The following is a 14,533-nucleotide window of genomic DNA, read 5'->3' as shown; positions in this document are numbered from 1 at the left end:
GGCAACCAGCTTGAAAGGATCGGTAGTCAAGCTCGCAGTATTACTGCCTGGCAGATTTATGTCAGTAATATCTGAAGCATTAGCAATTTGACGTATTGGCGATCGTAAAATTTGGAGTCGCGCGCAGGAAGAGGCTATCTCTCATTCATGGACTGATAATACATCAGATCCCTTCGGGTCGGCGAGCGCGAATGTATCTGGTCTCCCGCTGATTTGCATGTCGTAAGTACACGGAACATCAGCTCCGCGTATACCCTAAGTACTCAGGAGCAATACCGATCACGGAAGACCAACTCACGAACACTCCTCGCGCAGCGTAACGAGATATATCTAACGACCGCGATTATTCTCGGCACGCACATGGAACGCTCATAAAACGTAGCAAGTTCAATACGTACAGCAGCGTTCAAATTACAGCAAACTCGTCCGTCGATCGATCGTCCACTCGCACGTTCATTGGTCAACGCAAAAAACATTACTGCACAAACAAGCCTATCTCTTCACTGAATATTTTATTGAAATTTTAAATTAATATAGATATCTCTCCAAATATAAAATAGCTCCTTTTCATTCACATATGTGACATTTTCTTTATGTTTATAATGCATAGTTTCGGTAATGATAAATTTTAGCTAATAATATAAGAAAAGGAGACTTACCTACGAATAAATTAATATATAAACTTATTTAAACAATAATATTACAAATGTATAATATTTCAAATGTTAGGGGAATCTTGTGTTTTTTAATTTATAAAATCGATGTCTATATGATACGTCTATAATAACGACACGCATGGTGACTCTTACTTGTCGATGTCACTCTGGCCGTTGCTTATCTTTTTGCTTCAAATATATGGGTTATCTATATTCTACGATATATCTCAAAAAGTATGTGCATGGAGAAAAATTTTGGAAAAGGAAAAGTGTTCAAAAGGGCAAAGAAAAGAGTATCCTAAAAAATAAGGAATACCAAACGACTCTCGAGATCTTTTTTACAGAGCTTTTCGCTGTTCAACAGCAGTATGAGTGAGTCAATTTCAACAGGACTCTGCATCAACGTCTCTCAGCAGCGGGGACAATGCGACGCGACACCAATCGTCATTACCGCTCCTCGGCAAACATTCAAACGAGTTCGTTTGATTAGTTTAATGATTCGTTTGGCTTTACTCCTCCCTAAATGTAGAATCTCTATCTCATGCTACTTCGACCCAAATGTTTTACCAAGCTAGCTGAACCAATCGACGCCGATTATCTATTCGTGTCGTCATCTAGTCGATAAAATTCTCAGATAGCACGGAGTAACTTTTACGATTGCCGCGAGTGCAGAGAAATTTTAATCCAGAGCGATTTAAAGAGTTTGATTTTCCGCGAGTCACATTCGTGTAGAGGGAATGACAAATCCAGATAACGTTCACGTAGCGACGCATGTTTTCGTTGGTTAATTATAGGTATTAATTACGGGCTTAAATTTAAGAGTGGTAAATATACAAAAGTAATTGTAAGACGGAGGAACGACTTTATTTTCCCCGTAAATCTCCATTGCGTACTTAAGCCGTCTGCTGGCTATTGCCAGCGCACTGACTGACGTGCACCGTTCGATCCGTATCAAATACACGAAGCTGTATCGGAAGAGAAAGTTTTAAATAGAAAAGTTTTGCCTGCGCCCTCGTGATTCTGATATTCGTTATTGTGTCTCGTTAACTCTTAAAGGTTAATAACTGACAGATCATAATTACATTTACAATTAGCGCAATGGAGCTTCACCTGGCACGAATCTTTAAAATTTATCATATAGAAATCCAGAAAACTATACATGCAAAAGTTTCATGATCCGTGAGAAAAATCCTTCGAGCTTAAGTTGTTAAGAATTACACAGTGGTGACGTGCAAATTCCCCTCTGCTGCTATACATAAATAATAATAGAAAGATATTCACTTCACAATATCTCCAGTTTCAATCTTACAATAGACTCCGATAAGTACTTTTCAAGTTAAAATTTAAGATAACTTTCTGTCTTCCGTGTAAGTTCTATTTTCCAATTAAAAAGTTGATTATTCGTCTTGCCTCTAACAACATAAATTAATTTATGACTTATTATCAATAATTAATTTTAAGTAAACTACAATGCTTAATATTTTTTTGCTGCAATGAGAAATATAATTTCACGATTCGTTCAATATTAAACAGATAAAGTCGCGATTACGCTGGCAAAACTAATGAAATTTGTTATCAGAGTCATAAAAATATGTCCGTCTTCAGCAGTAACGATTCAAAACTCCCGTAATTCCAACTTTGGTCATTTTTTCTTAAATTGTGCGAACGGATGTTGCGTTTTTGGTGATCGTGTACGTATAAGTGTGAACAAAAACGAGTCTTAAAGTTTTTAACAGCCCTGCGGCTTTCATTATACATGTATGTCTCGTTCGAGTTGTATGGTTATTGGTCGGGAAAATGCAGCGGAAGTTGGGAGGGAAGCTGCTAAAATATTCTGAATACACATAGCAAGTATATAACAAAATGCTCAATATTTTTTATCAGACTAAGATTAACATAAAATGAAAACCCATCAGTAACAAGTAAATTCTTGAAACTTGTTTTAATTGCTATGAATAAAAAATAAATTAATATATACAAAAACCGGTTATGTCTAAAGCTCTGCTTATCACTTGAATGGAAGCTAGCCATCTGGACGTGTTTCTGCGTTCGTACTCCATTTATGTCCATCCGGACATCTCTCTGGCGGTTTCGGTTACACGCTGTTTTCAACACGCCGCACGAACGACAGTTTCAAAGTTTTAAATCGACAGGTCGCGCCAATGCCATCCTACCAGCCGACGGGGCTTAATGGCGCATCTTTTACATAGACGAGGCAGCCCCGGTCATACTTCGTGAATTCACGACTTTGATCCCTCCCGCTAAATCTCCTCAGCTTTTTCTCTTTCGTAACTTGCGGAACTCAATTTCTATCCGGGATATGCGAAGAACGTACGGGAAACTTTTTCCCACGGATGCACCGAACGTTGCTCCCGCAAATCTATCAACTTCGAGATGCGCCGGAAGGAAAAATTTGTAAACCATTTATGACAAAAAGAAATTTTAAAACACGGCGCGTTTTTTCTTTTTTTTATAAAAAATTCCTTAGAGACGACTGATGCAATCTCTAATTTGTTGCTCTGCGTTTATTTACTCTTCGTTATTGTTCGTTATTACTTTTCGTTCAATACTATGCGTATTTCATGTTTTTCATATTACGTTAGAAAATCAAAAATAAAGACGTAATACTCGCCTCAGGTCTCCTTCTTGCAGAGAAATCTCCTCAAAGACCAAGCGAATTCTCTCCTTCAACCTGAAATACAATTAACCAAGTTACTCTGCGTGCGTTTTCCTAGATGGATACATTATAACGCCACTTATTACTGTGTATAAATGCTACATAACTTGCGATATTAAAACTTGCATTTTTATGAATACGAAAATATTATTACATGCATTTTTCGTCCGAGCGGTACCGTGCGGCGGTACACGCGCGCGGTTTATCTTGTTCCCCGTGGTACTAATGAAACAAGATGGGCGAGAGTTGTAATTAATTTCATTATAAGCGCACCTAGCGTATGAATTTGTTAAAACGACGGCGTCGACGGCGACGGCGGCGACTGTGAACAATGTGACGGGACCAAATCTCTTTATGAAAAAAGCTTAAATGGCTAAATGACAGAAAGTGCCTTTATAGAATATAAGAATTTATAACCTAACCATAAGAAAGAAAAGCCGAAATATTCGTTTCTTTACTATTTTTTTTCTCGCTGCTTTCTTTCCGTCACGTTTCTTCCTCACCTGTGAATAATCATTAAAAGACTCGCTTGCAATCACGGCGTGACAAAGGCCATCCAGCCATCGAGAACAGTGTAGTACGTTAATATAGCATAGAGCGAGTGTCATGAATACCTAGCAGATAGACTGCACGCGCGTATAATACACATACACGTATCCGCCGGCTTTATAGCGGCTGGCATAGCGGCCGACGTTGCGTTGACATAACTGTTAGACGTATAGGGTTACACACGCTACTTTGATACAATTACTGTAATTAAGCAGCAACCCACAATACTACGGAAATCACATTCGCGCATACTGGCCCGGCGCCGCGATTAAATTCATCACGATTGAGCGACGTTCTGACTCGACTCCGTTAACTATTTCCTTTGATCGCTGTACGTAGATCAGACATCCACAGAAATCAATGAACTGTGCAACGATACGTAATGTGAACTATGACGTTTATAGATATAATAGGAACGCGAAACTGGAAATCCTATTAGATAATTAAATAAGCTATTAGAAATTAATGCTCTAAAATAGATTAAGAGAGAGAGAATAATATTTTCTCTTACAAGTACTTTGGCAAATTAATATTACCGCTTGTTAGTGTTTTGCCATTTAACACTGGGTTACGAGGTCTAGCCTCGGTGTTGTTTCGTGGGACCGGCTAGAGAATAGCAACTTCCTGCGAGGGATCATGCCAAGAACTTGCTGGTTTTTCTCCCGCTAGCTGGGCGCGAGTGCAGCTTTTATGCCGCTGCGCTGCGAAACGGCTTGCGACAGAACGGACGTAAACTTTCGGCGGCCACGTAACAAGGAACCGAGATGAGGAACGAGGAAAGTTGAGCTGGATAGGAAGCCGGAAAATTTCTGATGATGGGATAAGCGCGGTAGTATCAAAACTCAACGTGACCTAGTATCCAAAACCAGTATGTCGAGTTTTAGTGTGGCCTGGGCAAAATTAAACCTTCTTTATTTAAACGCTATGCGAAACAAACATGTTGAGTTCGATATGATTGAATATGCCCTTCGATATGTTAGATTGCGTGTTAATGAACTGCGAGCAGGATTACAGACTGTCGTCATTAAATGCGCTAAAGCAGTAGATATATGACGACGGCGGAGATTAGCAGCGGAGATACATTATATATGGATTAGACCCTCCGGAACAGAGCGCATGGGCTCAGGAGTAGGTCAGATTAGTTACCTTGCCCGGAAGAGGTAGGAGCACCGGATGTTCTTCGGATAGGAGGACGGGTACCGCGGCGAATAAAATCGTCCGTATTGAGGCGTCGATTGCGAACTGACAAACTCATGGTCACACATCGTGCCGGGCACCAGCAGACCGTCCATCTCGAATAAACCTGGAACAAAAAGAAGATGAGATCACGTTACGACGTCGTCGACTTTGCGATATGTCCACTTGTCCGGACGATCTTGTTTCAGTTGTCATTTTGACAAAGTTATCGCTTTTGTCCTAGTTCTTTCTGGCTTGTTAGTTCGTTCAATCTATATTGTATATCTGAGACTGTTGAAACAAAATTTGCATTTAATCAGAAAATAATTGACGGTCTAAAAAATAATCTTAAATCGTTCTTAAAAACGAAAATATGTGAGAGACATGAATAACCCATATAATGACTTTATAAATTTACAAAAATCTTGTTTTGTGACGTTTTTAACTATCTACAATTCTTCAGTAGAATATTGCAAATATAAAAAAATCTTCCTAGCCTTCCTCGATCTTACTACAATTTCTTTCGCTACTATTTTGAAAAAACTATTGATAAACATCGGAACACGTGCAGAGCAAATTCTATTCGAAAGCTGTCTCTCGCGGAAATGGAATCGAGATGAAATAAAATTAACGATTGCTAGCGTGTCCTTAGAGCGGTGCAAATATACCTACTGAATCCGTTACGTATTGATTAACTAGTGGCGCGTCCCACACTCCTTTCAAAGGCGTCGCCCCATGGTAAAATGATTCAATTTATAACTGAGTATCGTTTCTGCTTACGATTAACAAAAATGCATAACGGTACAATGCACAGAATCGAAGTTAATCCTAATCTTTTTTTTGTTTGTCTATCCACCCACCTCGTTAGTTTTTGCAGAGTAGCTGCGCATGTTTCAAAATAAAACCAAAGAGCGAGCGTGTATAACGGATATTTGTGCAATAGCGATTTCGACGTACGTTCCGAACTATGTACAAATATCTCGAGTACGCGGGTTAGCGCGATAACGACATCGGCAGAGAAATACAGTGCCGACCGATTTTGCTAAAAGCGCAGGGAATTATCACCGTTCATGTGCGTACAAAGAACTCGTACCGTTTTTAAATTCCACGATTTCTACGGGATATGTACGGGCAATTACATCGCTGGCTCGCGCAATTCAGCATACCCGAGATCGTTCTTTTGTGCTTGAAACAAAGGCGAGAGGAAAAAGCGGTAGTTTCCGGAAGATAAAAAAAAACAGACAGGAGGTTGGAGAAGGTCGTCGGCCGCATCTATCTGCTAGTGAAGAGATTCCGTAAAAGAAATGTCGAATTCCAGAATGAATTAATCGTTAACACGCCCATCGGCATAGTTCTATTGTAAGTAATGCGAATAGCAGTCAAGAAGGTCCAATATACGTTTGCATTGTACTCGATCAATTATCGTGATAAATGGAGCTCCGTCGGACTTTATGATATTCGAAGACCATAATTAGATTATAAAATAATGATCTATCGACCTCCTCGAATATGCCATCGGCATTGAGATCCGAGAACTAATGTATGCAAAATGAAGAATAAAATAATTTATAGATATGGAAGTAATTTTGAAGTAATTATGAAGTAATTATTGAAGTATTTTTAAAAATTTTTAACGAATGAAGTCGCAGATGTTGTAAATATTTCAATATACTTCGTATTTCTTCTTGTACTGCTAGTTTCAGGATTTTACAATAGTTTACAAAATAATTATGCATAGAAGGAGCAATACAAATATTTGTTGTTAAAAATTGTGAGAAATTAAATTGAATACATTTTTAATTCAATTACAATTAGCACAATGCTTCGCATGAAATAAAACAACTAAAATTAATCAAAATAATTCTCCGGAGAAAGCAATTTTTATCATCGTACTGCCGGGACGAGTAATAACGGGAGGAAATCCCCCATCTTCCCTCCGCCCTAGTGCACAGTAAAACACACAGGCATAGGATAAGAACAACCAAGCAATTCCATCTATTATGCGACATTAATAAGTTAATTTCGAAATATGTAAAATGTATATCTGCTTACGTGTATTTCTGCTATGATTTTAAATTTTCGAGTAAGACTCGATCCATTTTTCAAATTTCAGGTTTCATACACACAGACAGAAAAATTATTCTACGTTTCAAACTTTAATACGAAAAGACAGGAGGTCCAGAGAGTGAGACAAAAAATTAAACTACATATAAATGATGCATATTCCATTCGATATTTAATTAATATATTTCATCATGCTGATAGCTTGATAATATTAATTCTCTCGGCGATGATAAATCCGAAAGAATCAAACTTGCAAAACTTTACTTTCTTCCTGGAAAAATGGTGTTCTTTTTTCGTCATAAATTAGAACCATTGATTAATTTTGTTCAGTTTTTAAATATACTTTATCTTCCACGTTCTCATCTTCCTTCTCTCAGAATTCAGACAAACTATTCGAAGTTTAGCGTCGATGTGTTCTGGAATAAATGTATTGTGTATGATCGACTTCACACATACATTCATACGTATATGCAACCTATCTCTCGTGGGGAATTGTACAGCAGCTATATATATGAATTTAAAGTTAACTTTTTGCAAATGTTTTAATTAAGATCACATATTAGTCTTAATTAATTAATATATTGATGCAAAATGAATCGAAGTTGTTTAATATTTCTGACAAAAGCTTCATTACTTTGACAGATTAATTTCAATTTGATTTGGTTTTCATGGACAATATATAATTATTCTTCTTTATATAAAGATTCTCGGAAAAAGTTTTGATTTTATGGAAAAGTTCCACGCTTTTGGAGTTTTATATTTGAGATTTTCTTATTTATTTTTAAATAATATCTCGAACAAAGCTTCGAAATAGCTGACAATAAGATCGGAAAACTTATTTATTGCTTTATTATTCTGTCTATCATAATAGAGAAATCGGTAATAGTTTGCGGCGTATTTTCTTCGTTGAAATGGTACGATCAATGTAATTGCGGCAGATAGAGAAATTCATCTTGAATTCGCGGCCATGGGTGATCCTTTGAGGAGAATTTTAAAATTCTAACGTGAGCTTATTCGACCTTCTACGCAAGGTGACCGACCGCCCGACAGCCCGACAGCCCGACAAAATGGCTTCTTTTGAAGCATTTCACCTTTGTTCAGCTGGAACCTTGTGCGGTAACCTGGCTGAAACAGTGTGCATTCGTTCCCGTGCTAGTTCGATTTCAGTAAAGTTGAGCAGGAAGAAACGGCATTGCGATAATCAGAATCGAAAACGACAATTATCAAAGGTCAAATCCGATTGGATTCCAGTTTAACCATTTTGGCAATTAATTCGCGAATTGCATAATGAATGTTCTATATTACCGCTTTGTTCATTAATAATATCGTTATACTTTTGTCATAAAATAATAACGGTCAAATCATCACACTGTGTCGTTAATAAACAGTCGAGGATCACGGTGCAATGGGCGTATTTGCGAATGCATTAAATCCGTTGAATAATCGCGCAACCGGCATCGAAAATGCGGTGGTTGCACGTATGACCGTGTTATTGTTTACAACGCGACCGTCTAGCAATTTCATGGATATGAGTGAGTATTTAATTTATAGATCAGAGCGATCAGAGTATTCAAGGATCGAAGCACACATCAATTCGATTTTGGAAAATGTCGACTGAACAAAATTATGTTATTTAAGAGATTACTTGAATAACTAACTATATATAGCTTCCGCTAATAAAATATTTTATTATTTAGGGAGAAAATATGAAAAAAAATTGCATCAAATGCTATAGTTAAGTCACTTATGTTACTGCAGAATGATCTCTCCGCGAGAAGTACATATAAATAGACTAGAACGCATAAATGTACGCGATAGTAAATGATAATTAGTACGCAAACTGTCATGGAAGATGAGCTGTGCGCTGCAAATGTTATAAAAAAATATAGTAGGAAGATACACCATGTACTTATTTATTTGCGTAGTTTAGTCGTGTCTCTTAACGTGGCTGGAATATGCGCGATAATTTTTCTCAAATTTAAAACTTGCAAAATTATTTGAAAGCGTTTCTTACCGACGAATTTTCTTTAGTTTTAATAGTTAATAACTGGCATTTACGCGCGCGGATCCAGTTAGCGACGACAAGGATATCATCGTAATCAAAGATTCATCTCGCTGAAGTTTAAAGGATATATTTCCCAGTGCATTCGAGCAGTTTAAGACAGCTTAGCTGACTTCATAGCGGAGTCGGGCATATTTCGCGTTGTACAACTAGGACGGTAGAGCGTACAGATTTCTCGCGGAGGAAAATGTTAAGCTGCGCTTTTATGCCAGAGCGATAATGGGTCCGAGAGATTGTTTCCTTTTATTCCTGTGGATATAATAATATAATGTCTGCCACGTCGTTGTACCGAGGCCTCGACTGGCTAGCTACCACCTACCGCTACGTAAGGAAGCTATTCATTTTAACCTGAAACTTTAAGCCACCGCTGTAATAAGGGAAGAGAAACTTTAATAGACGCGCGTTTTAAGGATATGCCCCGTTCCTTTGCCTGCCGCACGGAGACATTTTAGATAACCTAAGGAAGTATGTTGGAAGGTTTACTTTTTAAATTTTTGTCTACGTCTTTCAAGGCGTTTAATTTCTTCTCCTAAAATGTGGGCACATTTACAAGTGACGTAAATTAGGTACAATTATTATTCTGAGAATATATCTTTTTTGTATAGCAATATTTATATGTATTGTCAGAATATATATTCGCATATTTGAGGAACAATATCTTCTTGCAGAAGAATTTAATATTTATGAGCAAGATGCATATTTATTTGGGATTATATTAATCTTTACATCTTTACATGCTTTACAGCTAATATAGCTTGAAATATTAGGTGATAAAATGTAATCAGCAATATCATATATTACACGTATACACGTGCATTAAAACGCATTCGGCCTTTTGCATTCTACATCGTATGATTAATGACTAACATATCGATGAATCATTATTATAGTTGATCAAAAATTCATCTGTAAGCTCTTCAAAATATTTCCTTTTAAATTTTCCAGCAGTTCTCGCAGATCCTGATGAAATAACGAGCACGCGTAGAATTGAGCATGCATGCTTTACTGCAAAAATATGATGCTCCGATTAAGTTTGGAGTTATAAATAATTAATTGTAATAAACAATAATTCATCACAATCTATTTATTATTATAGCAACAAATGTTGAAATTTATAATTATATATTACGAAGAATATTTTACTGTTAAAATACATGAAAATCTTTGAAATAGGAATTAAACGATGTAGTTGTTTAATTAACTTTTCATTTTAACTAGCTTTTAGAAAATTATTTTACAACTCACAATTTCGTGCCGCGTACGCTTATCTACGGGAAACTAACTGCGCTATACATTTGCCTGCGGAAGTAAACTCCTGTGGCAACTCTTATTTACGACCCGCATTTTTTTAATCCGATGGATGACTTTGTCTTACATTCTTAGCAAGCATGCGAGATACGATTTTAACGTTATAAATTCGTTCATGATGTCTGTGTTGCATTACGGAAAGAAGATTATCTGGGTAAAAGAGGATTGATTTAAGGATAAGTCCCCTCGTTATTTGATGCTTGAAATGTTTAGGATAAAAACGCGCGCGAGTTCATAGAATGTGATTCGTAGATTATCGATATTCGTTAACGTTGTTCAGAGCTGATAATGATTTCCATCAGATTGTAGAAAAATTTCCGCTGTGGTTTTGCCGATGTTTTTATATGTGTATTATGATATATTTCAAACAAGTAAAAATAAAATTTAATTAATTGTGCGATTTTTATGTACTAAAGTAAAATGTAATCGATCTCTGATAAACGTTTGTTAAATAATCTTACATGAACTGTACATTAGTATATTTATTTGAAAAAATTTAAAGCCTTTTTTGCGTGTCAGAGATAATTGTGATTGCGAATGCTTGTCGCTTATTTGCAAGTAGTTTATTATGACCCAATCATAATAAATATGCTCCTTATAATATTATGACAGTCACGAATAATTAGATAATATATTGGATTAATTAATTAAATTTTAAATATAGTTTTAAGATAATTATTTATAATTATTGCAAAAACATTTGAAAGCAATTGAATTAATATATCTGAAAAGACAGGGCTAGTACTCCTATCTCTAATCGTAAGGAGATCATGAATAAGCACAAAAAAATTTCGATGTACGAAACATTGCTTAGTACGTGTAGCCATCAGGGATAATAAAGGTGGGGATTTGAGTTCGTATATAAGTATACATATAGTATCATTCTTGGGTCGATAACAGCATCTAATCCTAACTTCGATACCAATGACCTCGGATAAAGCCGTTAGTTAAAGCACTGGAGCGATAGGACGGCTACTTGCTTGAAGTACGAAAGTACGAAGATTATCGACAAGTAGCATCATCCTTTCCTCGATCGACTGCGAACAGCATCCGTGATGGGAATTTACTATTTCCGATGGTTCAATTTTTTATTAACGTTTTATCGACAGACATTTTAGTAACAAGATAAATGCTCCTCTTAGTTTTATCTTTTTAGTTTGCATTGTAATTTATACGCGCGGTCTTGTATTATCCAATGTATTTTTTTATCCTGTATAATCTGACGATAATTATAGGATATTCTATGTAGTCATTCAATATTGTGTAGCGAAGAATTCGACACCATTTGTCTGTAAATTAATGATGTAATACATCCAAATATAAAAGAATCCACAACAAAGACGTATGATGCGACTTACTCATCACGATAATCGTCTGCGCGTGGGAGTAACATCTGGTGGAAGCGAGAGAGAGAAAGAGAGAAAATCGATTTCCATTTTCCAGGGCGCGTTTGCCTCTCGCTCAACGGAGCCTCATTAGTTCCTCGCCAAACAGGACGGGGTGACTTTTTTCCTCTCTTCTTTCGGTACCCTCCTTTTATCCACTTGCTCTACCCTATCCCACCGAAACGTCTACTATGTTTTATTTCGTAGCAGAGATCAGCATTGTTGTGGAAGTGTTTTACGGACCTGTCGCCTTCTTTCGCCTTTTTAAGCATTCTCACCTCCCATTTCCACCTCCTGTTTCTCGAATTCTCATAGAAACGATTTCGTTTTTTTAATAATTCTTATCATTTTCACTACTCTTTCAGTTCTTCTTCGTATTTGTGCATGTTCTAAAGTTTAAATCTGAAAGCGAGAAATGAGAAATAAGAAACAGTCAAATACAATTTACTTTAAAGAATAACTCTTTGTTGTAATTTTTTTCATGTGTTCTCTACCTATATCCGAAACAGAACGTTTTCCTTTGTGCTTAAAGGTTTCGAAAGATTTTCTGCGACATTTCCAATAATATTGTTTCTAGTTCCAATATATCTCAAATTGGACAATTGAGACATTTGAGAGACCTTTTGATTGTACGCAAGTAGTGCGTTGTAAGCCAATTCTAGATATATAAGGAACGATTTTCTAGTCGAGTATACGGGCTCGTTATACGATTCCAGACGGAATCGAGTATATCGTCGTTTCACCTATCCATTGTTGCGATACCACCAACAGAACTTTGTAAAGTCCTCACCTTTGGCTAAGAGAAGTGAAAGTTTCAACGACAGACACGAATTCGTGCTTTTTTCCCTGTGCGTTCGTTTCCGTGCCATAGGAGTAGCCGAGCCCTTCATTAAAGTTTCCACTGCCCGCTCTTCTAGTTTTCAACCAACGGATGAAATTCTTTGTGCTCGTAGCATACATATTCCGCGATCCCGTATATTGCCGATGTATATATAGGAAATTAAATACTTAGGTTTAATCTACTCTTGCACAGATCTATTTAAATATCTTTTTATTATTATCGAGATAAAGTTGTAGTTTTCTATGTCGTTTATATATATAATGTCTAAACGAGAATGTCTCTTTTAAATGCGAGCGTAGCAAACAATCAATTTTGTTTTTGTTCTGTTTTTATCTTGCAGCATTCTGTACTTTCAAATAAAATGCTCCCTTATATTGACGCATCCGGCAGAATGTACCCGGAATTTTTCCGCAGCGCAAATGTGTTATGAAGAGAAAATAAATGCAAATTTCTTAATTATTCAGTGCAAACAAAGTAATGCGGTAAGCAGGCGGATCGTAGTCGTGCGTAACTAAAAAACCTTTTTTACTATTATCTTTTCTGTTAACTTATTCTGAACAAGTCCGAGTTCGCTAACTTTATTTAAAAAAGATGACAATGTTTTAGCATAGAAATTTTTCTTTTTTTCGTTTAATTTTTGATGAAATCTCTAAATAAAATTATATCAATAATTGTAATTTTTAAACTTGGTAAACAACATATTTTTCTAATTCTATAAATAATGAAGTTGCTGTGCCATATAAAGTGTATACCTACTTACTATCATTTCTAAGAATCACGCGTTTATATATTACTTGGAACAGCAAACTTTTCAAAGAAAGAGGCACGAATTAAAGTTCAGATTTACATTTCCGTTCTATTCCATTAGGGCACACAACGTGTTTCGATATAACATTGTATTTATTCTATTCTTATTCCGAACTTTTAACGAATGTATGAGAATCGACGGTTCGAAGTATTTTCTCCTTTTTTACCTTTTGAATGCGCGGATAATTCATCCCGTATTATTCCGATTTCCTATCGCATCCAGTTGCGATAAAAGAATAATTGATGCACGGCAAGCAATTTTTCCATTGATTGCAGTTTTATGAATAGCTGATGGTTGTCGATGATTTGTCGCGTCGAGATATCAACGGAAAGTCAACAAAAATGAAAATTACGATACATTGAGCGCAATTTTATTAAACTACGATATGACACTCGCAATTATCAAGTATACGAATAGCGGAGATTTATTGAATGTTTAATTTCATTCTCGTATATGATATCCGATACTTTGGATACTATCGCTCCAGATGTGGCGCGATTGCGTCTAGTGTATAATTTGGGCTACCATTTCAGTTGCGTCATGATTATTCTCGTAATTACGAATTATTTCGTGGATATTCATTAACGCGCGGGTTTGGTTGAAAATCCATGGCTTTTAGAGCGCAGGCTCTGTATTCTGGTTTCGGACAGGTGCAGTCCCTTTATCGTTATCATCCGCCTACATCCGGATTATAACGGGATTATGGTATTTGCAAAGGATACCGTGTGTTCGATTCTGTGCTAGTCGCATAGCTGTTGCATAGAAGTACTTATTAATTCATGCAAATTTGAAAGTAGTTCTCTCTGCGTTTATTCTGTCTCAATGCATATATATAGAGCGTATGTGTATGCATATCGAATACCTATTTAATTGCAAACTCTTTGATCAAATTTAAATTAATTTTTTTTTTGCGAAAATTTGGTGGAATGCGCAGTCTCTAAAATTGATAGAATAATCTTTGTTTAATTATCTGTTTCTTAATCGAATTATATGTCAAGAGAACTTTC

The 14,533-nt window shown here is 36.4% G+C and overlaps 2 protein-coding genes across 9 annotated transcripts in view; one reads left to right on the top strand and one right to left on the bottom strand.

Moving 5' to 3' along the window:
• Positions 1 to 14,533, top strand: part of M (zona pellucida domain-containing protein miniature) — a 308,803-nt gene that overhangs the window by 163,142 nt on the left and 131,128 nt on the right. The window lies entirely within an intron of this gene.
• Sol1 overlaps positions 1 to 14,533 on the bottom strand; it is a 238,388-nt gene that overhangs the window by 118,866 nt on the left and 104,989 nt on the right. For all 4 annotated transcript variants that reach the window (XM_071797777.1, XM_071797774.1, XM_071797775.1 and 1 more), the window contains exons 5-6: positions 5,029 to 5,185; positions 3,289 to 3,348 (exon numbers count right to left, since the gene is read on the bottom strand). In XM_071797777.1, the coding sequence (XP_071653878.1) occupies positions 3,289 to 3,348; positions 5,029 to 5,185 (217 nt within the window). The remainder of the gene's footprint in view (positions 1 to 3,288; positions 3,349 to 5,028; positions 5,186 to 14,533) is intronic.

The sequence above is a fragment of the Temnothorax longispinosus genome, chromosome 2, assembly GCF_030848805.1.
Source record: "Temnothorax longispinosus isolate EJ_2023e chromosome 2, Tlon_JGU_v1, whole genome shotgun sequence".
NCBI classification, from domain to species: Eukaryota; Metazoa; Arthropoda; class Insecta; order Hymenoptera; family Formicidae; genus Temnothorax; species Temnothorax longispinosus.
Note: the sequence above shows the minus strand (reverse complement) of the source record. Positions and strands in the feature narration are given on the sequence as shown.